This window comes from Podarcis vaucheri (assembly GCF_965113315.1).
Source record: "Podarcis vaucheri genome assembly, chromosome: 2".
Classification (NCBI taxonomy): Eukaryota; Metazoa; Chordata; class Lepidosauria; order Squamata; family Lacertidae; genus Podarcis; species Podarcis vaucheri.
The window spans coordinates 74,691,924-74,710,548 of NC_138760.1; the positions used below are offsets into that span (position 1 = coordinate 74,691,924).

Sequence of the window (18,625 nt, forward strand, 5' to 3'; positions counted from 1 at the left end):
AGTACATACTGCCGCGACCAGAACCTTTAACCACGCCTCGCTTTTACTTTTAAATTTTCCTGCCTCGCCGCCCCTGAATCTCTGCTGCTCTAGCCTTGCGCCTGGCTCCACAGGACTGTGGCCGGCGCCGCTGGAGAGCCCCGGGGACCGGAAGTGATCGGTGGTTTCCGGGGGCCGCTCTGGGCGCGCTACTCTATGGCTGCGCAGCCCGTTGCGCTCCGGCTTCGACGGGGATCTTGCCCTCCGCGGACTCAGCCGAGGCCTTCCGCTTCCCTTTTGGAGGCCGGTGGCGAGCGACGTGCGGTGGGAGGAGGGCCGCGGCAGGCGAGAGGCAGGAGGACGGCGCCCGGAGCGCATCCGCTGAGCTGGCCTGGCCTTTCCTCCCCGCCCTTTTCTCCTCCGGCTGTAGGCGGGCTGCTCGCCGCCGCCGCCTCTGCGAGTCTTTGGGCGGGGGCGAGGCCGCCGCCGCCGCCTCCTCCGGTCCCGGAGCTTGCGCCTCCCTAGCGCCCGCCTCTCCCGGGCTCAGAGTCGCGCGGGCCTGCCTCGGTGTCTCCCATGGACAGGCACAAAGTGAAGCGCCAGAGGCTCGACCGCATTTGCGAAGGTAACGCCCTGGGCGGAGGGAGCGAGGCGTTGGCTGGGCGGCGGCGGGGAAGGGGAAGGGGCCTGGCCCCGGGGCCAGCGAGCGCCTTCCTTTCCGCCAAGCGGCGGAGGATCTCGTCGCCCTTCCGCGTCAGTGACAGGCGACTTCAGGCGGAGGGTTTATTCGCGCCCCCACGCCCCTTTCTGTTAACGGGGTCTTGGACCCTTTCCCCACTCAAAGCTTAGCTCCTGGTAGCCTTGCCAGATCCGTCCAGAGACTGAAGGTGTACACGAGCAGGATTAGCCCAAGTGCAAATGCTTCCCTGCCCTTTAGGGAGACATGAGCAAGGCAGCCACATCCCGTTTCCGGTCTTGCAGAGCGGTTCAGCTCCCGTCTCAAGAAATGTTAACGGTGTTCTGATCAGGTAGCCCAACAGCATTATCCCTGTATTGTAGATGGGAGAAAGAGCCAAGGCCAAGAGAACGGGGGCTTTCCTTTTCTGGTCATGAACTCTTAACAAGTTCATGACCAGAAACCGAAAGGGCTCTTAATACTGCTGTTTTTATTATCTGCATCTTAATAGATTTGTTTCTTATAATGTTTTAATCCTATTAGAGCTTAATTGCTTTTTAACAATTACCCTTTATATGTTTTTAGCATTTTATAGTTTATCTGTGTTAATTTACATAAGCCACTGAGTTCCTGTCTGGGGAAAATATGGTATACTACTACTACTATTACTATTACTAGCAGTTTTACTCACATGGTGTGCTAGACTCGGAGTAAAGTGGATTCAAACTTGTAGGAGAAATGGAACTATAAGGTGACATAGTGTATCTTGAATTTTCAGACAAAGTAATTCCATAAAAGCAGGGTGTGGAAACAGCTGTCTAATGTTTCAAAGTGGAGCAGAAGAGATTGACAGCTTTTATCTTGGCAGAATCTGGCAAAAGCTGTGCTGTGGTGGTGGGTCATTAGAAGCTCTGGCAGCTGGGTTGTGCCTGACCTGATGGGAGAGTCCAAGTAAACCTCTCCCAAGTAAACTGTTGATGCTTCTGACAGGTGCTTCCTGAGTCTTCTCGCATTGTGTGGGAGATTGGGGGGCTAGTCTAACTGAAAAGTACAGAACATTGTATCGGATCTGGATTAGGTTAGTTGAAGTGAAGTCTCATTTATTCAATGGGACTTAAATTGGACTAAGTCTGGAATCAGTCCATTATTCACAGCCCCCTTTTAAGACTCTGTGTCATTGCCCCTTTTTTCTTAATTGGAGTACTGTTAATGTGGTCTCTGGAGCCACCGCCCACTTCTCCAGACTTCCATATAAATTTTCAGCTTGTCTGCTTGCCAAAGTAACCCAGTCTGATCTAAGTAGTGAGGCTGGAAGGTATTGTTATTTCCCTGAGTCAAGAGGCCATCTGCAAGACTGTTCTAAAGTAAAGTTAGAAAAGAGAGTAAGGAACTTCATCTGTTCGGCAGTAGATGTGTGGTTACTTGAAAGTAAAGAGAATTGCGAAGAAACGGGTTGTGTTGCTGGCTCAGCTGTTATTTGACATTATGCTTTCTTAATTCTTATGCAGTGGTTGCCTCATCTTGTGACTAATTCCTTTAATTGCCTGACAATGGTTTCTTATCAGTATGCTTTAATGTGTGAGCTGGACCATTCTTAGGTGACACTCTGTGTATAATGCCCTGTGGCCTAACACTATTGCACAAATAATCCTGTATCCGTGTAGCATCCTAAAGAGACACGGGAAGATGCTGATGCAAGTGCAAATGTCTCCTTTGTTCCTCCTTTCCAGATTATATTGTGATTTATCAAAGCAGAGTGCTTAGCTCTTCACTCACTTCTTCATTATCTTAGATTTTTACTGACTAGACTCAGGCATCAACTGTACTGTCTCCATACCCCCTGGACACACACATATACACACAATGTCTTAACTAGGGAGCGTGGGTCCAGTTTTTCAAAAGGTTTTTGGATTCACCCTCAAAACATATTGCCAGTTCCCTCCCCTTCAACTAGTTGCATGCATGGTTGAAGTTTGAGCTCTGTTAGATAAACGGCCCTTGTTTTGTATTGCAGCACGATTCTGTGCATGGTGTTCGGCAATGTCTCTCTATTGAATTTACTCCTTTGTAAGGCTTGATTATCATTATCCCTGTGGATAGCAAGATGAGCCTGAGGCGGCTTCTGTTCACCAGAACAAGCAGATACACTTTTCAATCTGTGGACTGAGAGTCTGGAAGCTTAGCCACAGCTTGTGCCATCCTAACAGACAAACTGTGGTTAACTATGGTTTGTTTCAGACTAAATTTTTGGTTTTAAGTTTGCATGTTTTAAACAACTGCATGCTTCCTGAAATGAGCACAAAGCACAAAGCGTCATTTTTGTGGGTTGTAATCACTTTGTATAGGTTACCTAGAGACACTGCTTCTGTTCAAGAATAGCTGTTTGCCTTTTCTCCACACTCCTCTCAGATTGCTTTTAGACCTATTTCCTTCAAAATAACTTGTGAAAAATAGAGCTCTTCTAATTTTATTTTTTCTACAGATAACTCCCAAATTGCATACTTTTGTGAACGAGTTATCAGTATCTGTTATATGATCATTGACTTTATAAAAGGTCTGTGAATAGCCAAACTTCAGAACTGGTTACATAGTTTGCAAGTATCTATGGACCCTCTGGGCCCTGCATGCATCATGAATTCAGGCAATGTTTGCATGCTGGTATGACACAAGTGATTCATGGGAGCCTTTGCATGTAAGAAACGCATACTACTAAAAACAACCCAGAAAACTGCCTGTGCCAGATCAGACCACTGGCATACTAGCTTTATAATGTCTACAGTGGTTGACAGCAGCTCTCTAGGGTTCTAGACAGGTGTGTTTTTCAGTTCTGGAAATATTTGGGATTGAGTCGGTGACCTTCTGCATGCAAAGCATGTGCTTTAGCACTGAGCTATGACTCTTCTCTGATTCCCCCAACCCTTACATTTGTTTTCACTACAAATTCTTGGTGATGTTTGCTTAGGACTGACATAAGAATCTTGTCATGCTCACATTTGCAGCTCATTAAGATGCTTTTTCCCTGTAGGTATAAGGCCTCCTATTGGTAATGGCCCAATGCAAGCCCGTCCGCTGGTTGCCCTCCTGGATGGCAGAGATTGCACTGTAGAGATGCCCATCCTGAAGGATGTTGCCACAGTGGCTTTCTGTGATGCACAGTCAACTCAGGAAATCCATGAAAAGGTAAACACACTTAAACAAGAATATCTTTCATTTTGTTATTGCTTTGATAACTAGCTACTATTTGTAGTTGCTTCCAACCCCCTCCCCCCAAATTCTGCAGAAGCCCAATGAATTTGCAAATAATTTAGCAGAGATTTTGTGGGAGGGTGATGCATTTTCTTAGACTTCACACTGAGCTTGTGCAGAAGCCACACTCTATGGCTTGTTGTTTCTGTCTACTTCAGAACGCCATGGGGGAGGGAGAGAAACAACTCCTCCCTTGAATTCACTGGGAACTCAAGACAAGTTGAGGGAAAGTGAGCGGTTTCTCTTCTTCTGTAAAAGCCCTGAGATGCTGCTTGTGTCTTCTGCAAAAACCACTGCTTCACAGAACTTAGGGAAAGGGATGCTTATGCTGGGTGTGTGGGGTGGGGCAGGGCTGCTCACCATGGGGCAGGGAGGGGCATTGCTGCTGGCAATCAAGTAAGTGGGTTTGCAGAATCCTGATCTGACTAGTTCGAATGCTGTGGAGCAAGCATTATTCTGTTGTTCTGTCTTCCCATAGGTGCTAAATGAAGCTGTTGGGGCTCTGATGTACCACACCATTACCTTGTCGCGCCAGGACCTGGAGAAGTTCAAAGCTCTCCGGGTCATTGTGCGAATTGGCAGTGGCTATGACAATGTGGATATCAAGTCAGCTGCAGAATTAGGTATGGTGATCCCAGTGCAATATTTTCTAAAAAATAAATGAATACATAGAGTGAAAACATGTGCACTGCCTCTTTGTGTTCAGTTTACTGGGTCTAAATTGGGGGCTAGCCAAAATCATAAACTCCTAAGAAGCGATGAAGTGCTCGCTATTGCAGAGAGAGAGAAAATTGCAAAGCGCGCCACTGTTTTATTTAAAAACATTTGCTCTCATAAGAACCTCTATAAGTTAGGCCTACTATGGATTAGAACTATTTTAGGAATTTTATAAAATGTAAGCTGTTAAATAGCTACTTGTTGCATGTAGTGGCAGACCTATGAGGACATGCACTAACAACACAGTACTTGTGTTTGCTTTGAGCAACAGTTTTTGCAGGCTGCTAATGTTCTGGTTGCTATGTTGGCTAAAGCTGTAATTTTCTAATTTTCTGGTCCTAAGCCGATTTATGTGGAGATAATTTACTGATTTCAGTGGGCCTTTTTTTCACACAAGGATGCTTTGGTTCAAGATGTAAACCATTTTAATAAGTAGTCTTCTTCTTTCTTTGGCAATCACTCGTAGCCAAGTAAGATTGTCTTCCATGAACACGGTCTTAACAGTGAGTCCATAAGTCACTGTGGAGGCCAATTCTGGATCCACACGTCCTTTCACAGTGAGGACATAGGTTTCTGGATGGGAGTTGATCACGGTGAGAGTTTGCCAAATGTGCCTTCCACTTAGCACGTTTATCCCTTTCATCCTGAGTTCAAGCGTCTTCAAAGTCCATGACACCTAATTACTAATTAAGCAAACACAATACAAAAGTATAGCATAGTTTGCAAATTAAATTCTAGGTATACGTCTAGCTTAAAAGCAGTAAGTGTTCTGCTACTGATCTCAACACCTGTGTGAGAGCCATCTAATGGAGTTCCTATAGATTTTGCAGTCCTAGCCTTAAACTCTTGTCATACTGAATAACCTAAATTCTCTTGAGTTTTGGTGGTGGTCTGTCTGTATAGTCTTCTTGAAGTGTTGAAATTTAATGCCAAACTGAGTATTGTTGCGCTTTTAGACTATAGCGTCTCCTGAGCTATGATTTCCACAAGGACAAGTGTTTTCAAGAAAAAACATTACCGTATTTTTCCATCTATAAGACTCCCCCATGTATAAGTTGGCCCCTATTCTTGGGGACTTCGGTTTAAGAAAATGGTGTGTGCGGGGGTGTATCCGTGTATAAGACGGCCCAAAATTTTTGACATTATTTTTTAGGGGGAAAACCTAGTCTTATACACGGAAAAATGCGGTATATAATCGAGTCCCTTGTGGATAGATCATGGCTAAATAGTAAGTGACATATGTTGTGAATAGAAGGTTCTCTCAGGTTTAGTCACTGATATATACCGTTTAAAATCTTTTAGGTAGCAGGGCTGGGGAGAACCTCTGCCTCAGAAGTTGGACAGCTAATATCAGATAAAAACAGGACTAAATTAGATAGCCTACTTACCTGATTTGGTGCAATGCAGCTTCTTCACTCCTTCATCCAACTGCCTGATTGTGACAGAGAGTTTTCCTGTCCCCCAAAATTATCATGGTGTTGATAGTGGGAACAGGATTTTGCTGTACATTAAAATGTTGGGCAATGTGCTCGTGTCAGTATCAAATATATTGCCTTGTTTGTAGCTCTGGAGTGTTGGGGAATCCCTTCTTTTCTTCATCTGTATTGAGATTGTTTGGGAATTGTACTAGCCTCTTCCTATTTCCGTAGGCATTGCAGTGTGCAACGTCCCTTCTTCTTCTGTGGAAGAGACAGCTGATTCTACCCTTTGCCACATTCTAAACCTTTATCGTCGGGTTACTTGGCTCCACCAGGCCATGCGAGAAGGAAACAGAGCCTCAAGTATGGAGCAAATCAGAGAGGTGGCTGGAGGTGCTGTGCGTATCCGTGGGGAGACATTGGGCATCATTGGCCTTGGTAAGAAATTGGCTGCTCCTAGAGATACAGACATAGTTTAGACCAAACTGCTCAGAGTGATATGATCAGACATTCATTTATTCATTTTATTTGTATACCGCCTTTCCACAAAAACTAATGCTCAAAGTGGCTTGAGCATGCAATGAAAACAGGAATGCATTTCAAAAGCAAAGAGTGCAAAAACTATTTCATAATAACATAGCAAAACAATACAATACAGTAGCAAATATAATTGATCATCATCATCATCTTTGTGTGCCTCCTCCATGAGAGGGTGGCAACACAAGAATGGACCTTTTTTGCAGTGGCTCCTCTGTTGTGGAATGCTTTCCCCAGGGAAGCTTGCCTGGTGACTTCATTACATATCTTCAGGCGCCAGGTGAAAATGTTTCTCTATAACTAGGCCTTATGGCTTTTAAATGTTTTTGTGGGAGGAGTGGCATTATTATGTATTTTGTGTTCTCATTTTGCATTATTCTCGGTAGTGGTGCCCTCCCTGTGGAACGCCCCTCCTTCAGATGTCAAGGAGATAAAGAATTACGTAACTTTTAGAAAACATCTGAAGGCGGCCCTGTATTGGGAGGTTTTTATTGCTTTGATATTTTTATTATGTTTTTAGATATACTGTAAGCCGCCCAGATGGGCGGGGTATAAAAAATAAAATAAAATAAAATAATGTTGTCAACCACCCTGTGATCTGGATGAAGGGCAGTATACAAATTTAATAAATAATAACAACAGCTAATAAACTTTTCAGTACTATTAATATACCAAGATTACATAAACAACATCAAGCATCCAATAGCAAAAATAACAAGGGAGCTTTACAGTTTCACTTTGGTCCTAGAGTCATGCCTCCCATGATGTTGCTCACAGTCCCTCTCCTGTAGTGAAGGAGCCTTGCAGTGTGGCAGCTCTCTCCCTCTTTTCATAGCTTGAGGCAAACCATTGCTATGGTTTGTGCTTCAACTGCAAACCAGGATCGGAGAGGCAAAAGACAGGAGGTGAGGTGAGGAGGGAATGTCTAAGCCCAAAACATCCTTTACTGCTTCTTATGTCCTCTTCGGGCTTTGGGGTGGGTCTCCTTGCAAGCCCCTAGGACTCTCCAGGGTGCTCCCCATTTATACGTGTTTCACTGACGTGCATGGAAGTCTGGAATATAACCCCGGGGAAAATGGGGAGTTACCTGTATGGAAAATTTACTAGATGTGGAGAGACTTATCTAATCGTTAAATTGAAAGTTTGCAGAAATGGGTGTCACGTGTTGAATGACGCTCCTGCTCATTCACCCTTTCTGCCTTGTTGGTAGTGTAGTTCAACTTTGTTGCTCCTAGTGCGAATGGGAGGTTCCTACTGATAGATTTGGGGTGGCATTGGTATCTGCCTTATATTTAGTTAGGCCAGTAGTTCATCTGGTAGAGCAGCCCTCCCCAATTTGGGGCTGTCCAAGTGTTTTGGCCTATAACTCCCAACATTCCTGACTATTATCCATGCTGACTGGGGCTGATGGGAATTGCAGTCCGAAACATGCAAGGCCCCAAGTTAGGAAAGACTCTAGTGAACAATCAGGTAAAATCGAAAACTTCAGTTGCTTTCTGCAAGTCTTATTCGGACTCTCTCAGCAGCGCTTGCAAAGAACCTCAACTAGTCCATTGGTCACAGCTGTTGCATATATGTGGTGTCTGTTTCCTTGGAGAGAATACACAGAAGACCTCGGCGCCCACCATCAGTCTTCCCTCCCCTTCTCCCTATCCCTAAAAAAAGAGTATAGTGTTTCTTAGGCCATTCCAAGTCTCCTCCCAATGACTTAGCTCTTTGGGAAGAATGTGTTGTGCTGTTATTCAGGTGAATACGTGTTCCTTTTTTTCAAGGTCGAGTTGGGCAAGCAGTTGCTCTGCGAGCAAAACCCTTTGGCTTCAATGTGATTTTCTACGATCCATATCTGCCTCATGGAGTGGAGCGTTCCCTGGGGTTACAGCGGATGAGCACCCTGCAAGATCTGCTCATGCACAGTGACTGCATCACATTGCACTGCAGCCTCAACGAACATAATCACCACCTCATCAATGACTTTGCCATTAAACAGGTGCAACATTGCATTGTGCTGGGAGTATAGGTTGCTGCTCTAGGGTGGTTTCATGAAAGCTAGAAATGTGTGGATCTGGTGCTTGCATTTCTGCTGAGCATGGCTTCTTTTGTTGTGAATAGATTGATTCTGTGATTAGAAACTGCCTGTAACAAATGTTTGGCTTCAGTCTATATATAATAAACTCTGTAACTGGCAGTGCTGAGTAAGCAAAGAACAGTGACAGCACTGAACTGTTTCAAACAACTCTAGATTCTTTTAATGTCATGTTCTTCCCGGTTTGCCCACTCAATGTTCTTTTTAGAGCGAGTGTGGTTTTATACTATAGTGACTCACGCTTGTTTCATTTGAGGTCTAATTTTTGTACTTCTGTTATATGGGTTTGCAGTAATGGTTCTTCCCAATTGTTGTCATCCCATGATCCAAATGTTGGCTGTTCTCTTCAACTACTACTTTAAAAAACCTTGAGAGGGATCCCAACAGGACCTGAAAGCAGTTGTTCTGGTTGGTGATGTAGGACTGGTTGGGGGAGGGAGGAGAGAGTGCAGAGAATGGACAGATGATGAACCTCTCAGGCACTATTTTCAATGTCTGTCCCCCCACCTCCAAGTTTCTGTTGTTAGATTTCCCTTCTTTTCTCTTTTCCCTGCTCCCTGGGCACCTTTTGAAGAGTTATGCTAATTTTTGTGTGATGTTGTGCTGAGCCCTAGGTGTGTTTTTGAGTAGGAAAATTGTGTATTTCAGAATGTGTGTGAGGGAAATACTTCAAGTCTATTCTGTCCTGATTGTCCCATGCTCCTTTTAAAGTGTGCTCCATTTAAATTTTACTAACAATAATGTAATTTGGACTCAATAGTAGGTTATTCAAGCTCAGCAGTAGCCTATATATTTTTTTGCAGATGCGCCAAGGCTGCTTTCTGGTGAATACAGCTCGGGGAGGACTGGTTGAAGAGAGAGCCCTGGCTCAAGCCCTAAAGGAAGGGAGAATCAGAGGGGCAGCGCTGGATGTGCATGAGTCAGAACCCTTCAGGTAACAACTCCACTATTGCCTTGTACTGCTGCCAGCCTATACCGCTTTTCACCTCTCCTTCTCCAAGCGTTAGGGCTGCCAGAGATCATAATAAAGAAACATTTCTCTACATCACAGCTTTGCGAATGGACCCCTCAAAGATGCTCCCAACGTGATATGTACTCCTCACACAGCCTGGTATAGTGAACAGGCCTCCATTGAATCTAGAGAGGATGCAGCTAAGGAGATCCGAAGAGCCATCACAGGTAGCTCTGCTTTTGCTTCAGAGATTGTTTCACTGGGAGAGGTCTATACAACTGTTGTGATGGAGCTCCTTGCCTAATTGGTGAAGGTGAAAATCAAGTCACTGGATTAGTTCTTTAGCTTTTTAGACCACTTAGGCCTGGCATCCCCAACCTGCGGCCCTCCAGATGTTTTGGCCTACAACTCCCATGATCCCTAGCTAACAGGACCAGTGGTCAGGGATGATGGGAATTGTAGTTCAAAACATCTGGAGGGCTGAAGGATGGGGATGCCTAATTTAGACTGTTTTCCTACCCTGGTGTTTGGGAGATGTTTGGTGCTGTTTCAACATGGAGTGATGCCTTGGTGGATTTTCTTCACAGCAGTCGTGGCTAATGGCGTTGGTGCACCTAGAAACCGCAGTTGAGGGAATCGTTTCTCGTGAACACTGTGGAATAAACAAGCAATTTTTTTCTTGTACTACACCATTCTTATTTTTCATATTATATTTGTGGATCTATCTTGCATCCTATATACAAAGTAGAGAAGCAGTTAGGGTATCTTTCCCCTGTGACATTTGGGTGTAAATAACTTTGGCATTAGCATCTAATACACCTCTGTGTATTTTGACTTTGTTTTAGGTGTCATACCTGATCATTTGAGGAACTGTGTTAATAAGGAGTACTTGCTTTTAGCAGCTCAGTGGTCCAGTATTGACCCTGCGGCTGTGCATCCAGAGCTTAACGGAGCTGCAGCTTACAGGTGAGATGTGCATGCATTTTTACCAAGAGCTTTTTGCACAGGTCACTTATGCATCAGGTCTCAAAAGGATTGTATTCAGAAAAGTTATCTAGCTTTGTGAGACTGACCCAGCCTCCCTGTCCACCTTCTTTCTGGCAGCAAACTCCTTTGAAACAAAGCTGCATTGCTTTGTAGATTGTCGCTCTTGAACAAAGAGCACCAACCCAGGTTAGCCAGAGGGCTTCAGGACCTTTGTTCAGATGGGTTACTGGCTAGGCACCCTAGTAATGATTTTAATATGTAGCTCTACCCCTGCAGCAATTAAGACAAGTGGCCTGATAAATGCCAAGTTAAAGCTGTAATAGAATTTACTGTAATGCCATTTCCTACCAACCTTCACTTAATTGCTTAATTTCTGAATGCCTTTTATATGTCGGTGAAACCTTCAAGGAAACACTCCCTGGGTTGTAATCACCCTGTGCTTTCTTTTTTGTGGCAGGTTTCCTCCAGGAGTAGTGGGAGTAGCAGCCACAGGGCTCCCAGAGCCACCAGTAGAGGGGATTGTACCTCACGGTATTCCCTCTGTGTCTCACTCTGCACCACATACCCCTTCTCCAGGAGAGTCAAGCAAATTGGAGCCGGACAGAGAAATCTCCACTGACCAGTAGCATCCCTGTTCTCTTTATTCCCCCATGAGAAAGCAGGGAATGCCTCCATTTTTTTTTAGGACATATTGTGATCCCTGTGGACTGTTTCCTGTTCGCACCGGACAGGAGAATGCATTTCATTGTTGGCAAATTCTAGCTCTTGCCTTTAAACAGATATTTTATATCAGATTTAGTTTAAATCTTTTGGTGAATCTTTTTCCTTATCTGGGGCAATGAAGCAGTGACTTTTGACCCTCTTGGTAATGTTTAGTTTTAACATGCAGGTTTCCTTGCCCCTGCCTTCCACTGTGTGATATACGGGAAAACAGTACCTGAGTAGAATACTGAGAATTCCAGTGATTCCAGAACAAGACTGGTGTGAATTTAAGGTGGTTTCTTAGGTTGAAGGTCAGCAGAGTTTCAGGTACAAGGGGCAAAGTACACTGTAATGGGGAGGGAAGGTGCGCATGTAGGTTTTCTTGGTAGGAAGGGGAGCCCTGGCTCAGTTGTGGGCATTTACTGCTTTGGCCTGCCTGTATGCTGTTAACTGATGTGCTTGGTGGGTGATTTGCTCCTAGGATGCTGGGGGTAAGTAATTATACGAACCAGAGTGAATTGGAAATTCTGCTTGGAATCTTATTTGTGTTTCAAGACATGCAGAGAATTTGCATCGACAGCCAAGATGCTTGTGAAGTTACAGGGAGGAAGATTCAACTGAGATTTGGGCCCAGCTCAGGGAATGAGGAGTCAGCTCCATATAGGGAGGCAGAAGGTGTTTCAGAACTCAAGGTGTCAGGTTACATGAATGCCTGCTCTTTGCACGCTTATTAGTGCAACTTTGCTACAATAAGATGATTATGCTGAAATCCTAGAACTTAACTTGGGACCTAAGTCTCGTTGACCTGTCTCTTAACAGGCATCAAAGGCCAAGCCAGGATTGTTCCCTCTTATTTTTGTTTAGTATGAAATGTCCCAGGTGTGTGCGTGCTGAATTTTCAAGTTCTTTACTTCAACCCCTTTCTCTGAATTGAGTCCTTGTCTTGCAAAAAAACCAACCAACAGAATTCATTCTCAAAACCTACAGGTGGCCACACAGATTCTTCTTGGGAAGAAATAGTTGGTCTGTGGCAAACTATGGCAGTTGCCTTTTAAAAAACAACAACAGGGGTATGTTTTAACCAAGGCATTTAAACCAGATTTAAAGGCAGAACTAGTGCTGTACATTGTCTCTTATGAGGTGAATAAATTCTTATTCCCTGGCACTGTCCACACAGCATATAGTTCACAGTGAAACAAAGTATTTATTATTGTTGGAGGATAGCCTTGTCATGTTGCTCGGACTTTACAGAACTCTTTGACTAGGAAAATGTTATGGCTTATAATCAGACCGCCTAAGTATTAAGCTCAGAAAACAATTGGGGGTGAAGAATAGGAATGTTTTGTTGTAATCAGAATTCAACTTCCCCTTGTCTTCTTCCAAACAAAATGCCAGCCAGGTAACCTGGGAACTGGGTGGAGTAGAAACCTCATCTTAGATCTTGCTTACAACTGAACATTGGTAATGGGCTAGCATGTCCCCAAGCATCCCAATTTTCCAAGACTGTCTGCAGATATTGGCAGGATTTCTTCAATGCCAAGTGCTAACTGACAGGTGTACAGAGAATCCCTTTCAAATGAGGGAAGCGCCGAGCAAGAAAAATCTTACTTTTGTATTGTGAGATGGTATATGGTGCCCTTGTAGTGTGTGCTTTGTTAGAATGTGAGTTGGAAGTGTTTGGTGTAATGTAGGCTCTGGTAGTGGGGGAGGCACAATAGCTTTATAATCTCTTGGATGATTATGACTTCATGTTTAAAATTCACATACCTCTTGGGTCGCTCAGGGTTTTTAGCAGTCTGTGCACGGGGGGGCATGCTAACAGATGTTAGTGCTACGTGTGTGGCAGTAAATGTGGGGAACCTTTGAGTGAAGTCTTCACCTCTGAAGAGATTTAACTTGGGGCAAAAATAACAGTTTCAGCTTTTTATTTGATCTGCATACTAATCTGCTCTAACCAACCTGAAAACTGGAATGCATTGCTATTTGGGTTGTTGCAAATATAACACAATGCTGGCCTTTAACTTGGGTTAAAGAAAATGGGAGTAGCCTGTGTGACAAGACACTTCCTCAACCCTTCCTTTCTCCTGTGTAAATTTTCTGTGCCCACACCATTCCCCAACTTCAGTTCCAAAATCTAGGTTCACATCTGTGTTAATCAAGATTAACATTGCTCAGAGCTAACTCTAAACAAGGGCAAAGAGAGCTAAAGGAATGTATCTGTGAGAGGAGACGGAGATGTGATCTTATTGTTTGCTGTTGATCTGTTGGCCTGAGCCAAGGGCCAGAATTGTGTCCGCACCAGCCCTTGAAAAACTCTGCTCTCTGTAGTGGGCAAACTAGCCAGCTGTGAGGTGGGCTGCATGTATTACATTTCACAATCTGTTGAGGAGAAATCCCAATCTACAAAACATTCACACATTGCTGATGTGCCTCAGATAGCCATAACATTAGGTGCTACTCCAGAGGGCAGTTCGGGGTTGTGTGTATTCTCCGCCAACCTCCCCATTACACAGCACTCAAAATTCTGATTCATAATAATATAAATGTGCATATTTCTGCTTCCAATAGACCATCATGTTTAGGGTATTTTTACAGAAACGGCAGGGAATTGTAGAGAAATTGGGATTAGTGAGAAAGACGGTAGGAAATAGCCATTGAGGAAGAGCAGAGAATTGCAGGGCTCTGGTGCCCTGCCACTCTGCCTGTTAGTTTTTCTTGTACTTTACTCAACATTAGTTATGCATTGTCAAGCTGTTGGCTACGACCATAAGAGCAGGAATGTGCTTTAAGAAATGAAAGCTGAAATTCTCAGGATACCAAGCTTGATTAGATTTCATACTTGGATAGGAGATACTGATGTATTTCACTGTCCTGTTGCAACCCAACTAATAAGTTCTGTCAACCCATGGGTTGAGCATTCCTGCAGTGGAGAATAGGATGCCTATTGCCCCAATGTCACATTGTATTACAAGCAGAGAAAATCAGCAACGTCTTCTGCTCAGCTTGCTGCTGGCAATTCCTAAATTCTGTTTGTAATATTTTCTGATCAAGGTCCCCAGTTGTGGGATTGCCCAGAGTCTGTTGATCTTGCCTGTTTCAGGGAGTAGTGTAAGATACACTTCATTAAAAGTGGCAACCATATATTAGTAAGCAAAATTATTTTTTACACATGAATACCTCTAAAGACTTATCAGGTAAAAACCTCCATAAGGAGAGAAATTGGGAAGATCCCAGCTGGCTAGCACTGAGCCTTTTGTTTTGTAGAAACCGTGCTGATTGGCATACTAGAAATACATAAATGATAAGGTTGTGTCAGTCTCTGAATGCTGGTGAACATTGTATAAGCCTTAAGCCCTCAAAGATAGCCAGTATTACCTAGACCTACATTTGGGAGTTAAAACAACTTTGAAACTGCTAGAGTGGCATCGCTTGAGGATCCAGATCAGGTTTGAGACTCCTTAGCTAATCAAGGGGTTTTTCCCCAGAAAGCAGGATGAGCCAGGTGCTGATGAAAGTGCTCCAGTTGCACATCATGGTATATTTTTGGTTCAGACTAGCAGTTGCCACAAGAAAGGGTAATGCTAAAGTGGAGTCTCTCTCCTGACACTAAACATTGGCTCAGTGACCCCTTCTCACATGTATAGATGTGAAACTCCTTGCTCCAAGTTTTATGCATGCTGGAGGAAGAAGAGACTTCCTTCAGAATTAATGTGGAGCTTAATCCCAAAGAACATTTGTTCCTAACATTGAGGCAGGAGTGCCCTGGGTCATGCCAAGCTTATCTGCAGGAGGAGCTCACTCTGTCCTAAGGTATATTCTGCTTGTCAGGTTTGCTGTTGCTGACCAGCTTTTTTTATAGAGGACTCAGAGTTTCAGAAATATATTTTTGTAGCCAATAACTAAACTGTGAAACTTAAACAATAAAGCATGTAAAAGCATTTCCAATGATGTTTCCTGTACAGATGTTTCTCCCTTCAACTCTCTCCTGGCTTTTGTTAGAAGTTTGACAGTTTCTTTGATTATATTTTAATAAATATTTCCTTTATGGTCATGTGGGTTTTCTCATTTCACTGTGTTGCTCCCTTTACAATGTATTTGACTAACCATTTAGTGTCTGCATTACAACTTTTGCAAATCTGTGCAATTGGTAAACTTGATGGGTTGGCTCTAGAGATTAACCTGCAGAAGTGGGGTGGGGTGCAAAGTGACTAAGTGGGGCATTATGGGGAAAGGGAGAAATAACACATAGTGAAGTAACTTCTGTAAGTATAGTTTCTGCTCACAGGAGATGCACCTGCCCAGTTTTACACTATATCCCTGTACATCACAGTCTACCCTAGTCAGAAATGTCTCTTGACCTTTGGAATAGCTGGGAAGAGAAGGGGATTGGGAAAGTTACCTTTGACCTGCCTCCTTCCATAGGCAGATCCGGATCCTGGGCACTTCGTATGTGGTCTCTTAAAATTTTAAGATAAGAGAAATATGGTAAGTCTAAAATGGTAATAAAAAGTTGATGTGGCAATGGAAGGCAACTTCCCTGTAGCTGCTGAGGTCCTCTCACAAATCCCACAAAAACAAATTGGAGATGAGCTTGCAGTATGTCCAAATCTGGGCGAGTTGTGTACAGCTACTAACCAAATGAAAAGCAACAAAGCCAGCAGACCTGATGGGATACCTGCTGAAGTCTTCAAAGTGGGCGGAATTGAACTTACACAACAACTTCAAGAGCTCATAAAAAAAATCTGGGAGAAAGAAGAGATCCCAGCAGACTTCAGAGATGCAAAAAAACCTATTTTTTAAAAAGACGATAGAACGGATTGTGGAAACTATTGAGGCATCTCTTTATTAGCTGTGGCTAGAAAAATTATTGCAAAGATCTTGGCAAACCATCTCCTAGCTATATCCAAGAATATTCTTCCTGAATCCCAAAATGGTTTTCGACATTCTAGGGGGACAGTGGATATGATTTTCACTGCTTGGCAAGGAAAATGCAGAGAGCAAAACCAATCCCTGTACAGTGGTGCCTCGCAAGACGAAAAGAATCCATTCTGTGATTCTCTTCGTCTAGCAGTTTTTCCGTCTTGCGAAGCAAGCCCATTGACGGATTAGCGCTATTAGCGGCTTATCTGCTGATCGGATCAGCTGATAAGCGGCTTAGCGGCTTAGAAAAAGGGGGGGAGGGGAAAAACCAGCAGGAACTCGCAAGACATTGTCGTCTTGCGAAGCAAGCCCATAGGAAATTTGTTTTGCGAAGCACCTCCAAAACGGAAAACTCTTTCGTCTAGTGAGTTTTCCGTCTTGCGGGGCACCATTGTATGTGGCATTTATTGACCTGATTAAGGCCACCCGGGATGCGGGTGGCGCTGTGGGTAAAACCTCAGCGCCTAGGGCTTGCCGATCGCATGGTCGGCGGTTTGAATCCCCGCAGCGGGGTGAGCTCCCGTCTTTCGGTCCCAGCTCCTGCCCACCTAGCAGTTCGAAAGCACCCTTAAGTGCAAGTAGATAAATAGGTATCACTTTACAGCGGGAAGGTAAACGGCGTTTCCGTGTGCTGCGCTGGTGCTGTCTCGCCAGAGCAGCTTCGTCACGCTAGCCACGTGACCCGGAAGTGTCTCCGGACAGCGCTGGCCCCCGGCCTCTTAAGCGAAATGGGAGCGCAACCCCAGAGTCGGTCACGACTGGCCCGTACGGGCAGGGGTACCTTTACCTTTACTAAGGCCTTCAACACTGTAAATTGCACTGTCCTGTGGACTGTCCTTCTGAAAATTGGCTGCCCAGATAAATTTGTGAACATCCTCCATGATATGACTGCAACAATTGTGGATAACAATGGCTCTCAAAATGAACCATTCACAGTGGGATCAGGCGTTAAACAAGGATGAGTTATCACCCCAAGTCTATTATCTTCATCGCCATGATCCAACACATTGTTTAAGGGAAACTGAGTTGGATGAAAGGAAAGAGTAAGGTTACCACAACTTCCATCATAGAGCTTCAGTATGCTGATGACAATGTAGTTTGTGCACACTCAGAGGATGACCTCCAAACAATCTTAAATAGCTTCACATCTTATGGAAAGCTTGGTCTATTGCTCAATATCCAAAAAACCAAAGTGCTGCACCACAGGCACACAAAAAATCCTATGCAGTGCCACAAATCCAAATTAATGGTGCAGTGTTAGAAAATGTTGACCACTTTTCTTACCTCGACAGTTATCTTTCCACAAGGGCCAACATTGATGCTGAAATCGAGCATCGCCTGAGCTCTGCAAGTGCAGTTTCCTCCTGATTGAAGCACCGAGTGTTTGAGGACCAGGACATTTGCAGGGAAACCAAAATGCTTGTTTACAAAGAGCAACCGTTTTGACTCCTAAATTGACCTCAAATGTTTCTCTGCAAGGAGGAAGGAAATGGTAAAGCCTCTCCATTGTCTTTTGCTTACTTGTCTTAAGGCCATATTTGTGTATGAATAGGGTGAGCCTGTGACCAGGATTCAGGCATTAAAGTACTTACCATCACAAAAGAATGAAGTAAGAATTCCCTAAACACACATGCATGTTGAGGAAATCATACACAACTTTAGTAATAATAATAATAATAATAATAATAATTTATTATTTATACCCCGCCCATCTGGCTGGGTTTCCCCAGCCACTCTGGGCGGCTTCCAAAAGAATATTAAAATACTGTGATACATCAAACATTAAAAGCTTCCCTAAACAGGGCTGCCTTCAGATGTCTTCTAAAAGTCTGGTAGTTGTTGTTCTCTTTGACATCTGGTGGGAGGGCGTTCCACAGGGAGGGCGCCACTACCGAGAAGGCCCTCTGCCTGGTTCCCTGTAACTTGGCTTCTCGCAGTGAGGGAACCGCCAGAAGGCCCTCGGTGCTGGACCTTTAGCTGGTGAAAGCTCCCTCCCGCACTGTGAGTGCGGGCTGAGACCTCGTCAGTACAGTAATATGACTCATAACACCCAAAAAGAAGAGGGCAGTCCTTCTTGTACCTCAGGTCAACCAAGGCACGGCAGGTGGCCATTCCACTTTCCCCATCAGGTGTGATGTGCCTTGTGGGGCGGGGGGGAGGCTTTAAGGTTCTGTGCTGCATGTATCGGGGCCTATGAAATGAGTCCCCTGCAGCGCCCCCTACAGGCTAAACCGGACAACAGGCACCTAGGACAAGAGCGCGACGACTGCGGTGCATGCCGGGAGCGGAGGAGTAAATAAATAAGGGCGCGCGCAGGGCACGCTGGGAACTCGAATCAGGGGCGGGGCCTGCTGGCTGGCCGGCGCGGGGCACGCCGGGATTGGAACGGAGGTTCTGGCGCGGGGCAC

At 44.5% G+C, this 18,625-nt stretch overlaps 1 protein-coding gene across 2 annotated transcripts; it reads left to right on the forward strand.

Annotated features, from left to right (window-relative positions):
• Positions 1–192: 192 nt before the first annotated feature.
• Positions 193–15,348, forward strand: LOC309526968 (C-terminal-binding protein 2-like). Of its 2 annotated transcripts, none has more exons than XM_082213381.1 (9): positions 193–604; positions 3,681–3,835; positions 4,380–4,524; positions 6,268–6,474; positions 8,346–8,560; positions 9,460–9,590; positions 9,708–9,835; positions 10,454–10,574; positions 11,053–15,348. In XM_082213381.1, the coding sequence occupies exons 1-9, from the start codon at positions 556–558 to the stop codon at positions 11,219–11,221; spliced, it is 1,320 nt and encodes a 439-aa protein (XP_082069507.1). In that variant the 5' UTR covers positions 193–555; the 3' UTR covers positions 11,222–15,348. The 2 variants fall into 2 exon arrangements, with proteins under 2 accessions (XP_082069507.1, XP_082069508.1); XM_082213382.1 differs by lacking the exon at positions 193–604 and adding an exon at positions 1,300–1,549.
• Positions 15,349–18,625: the final 3,277 nt, after the last annotated feature.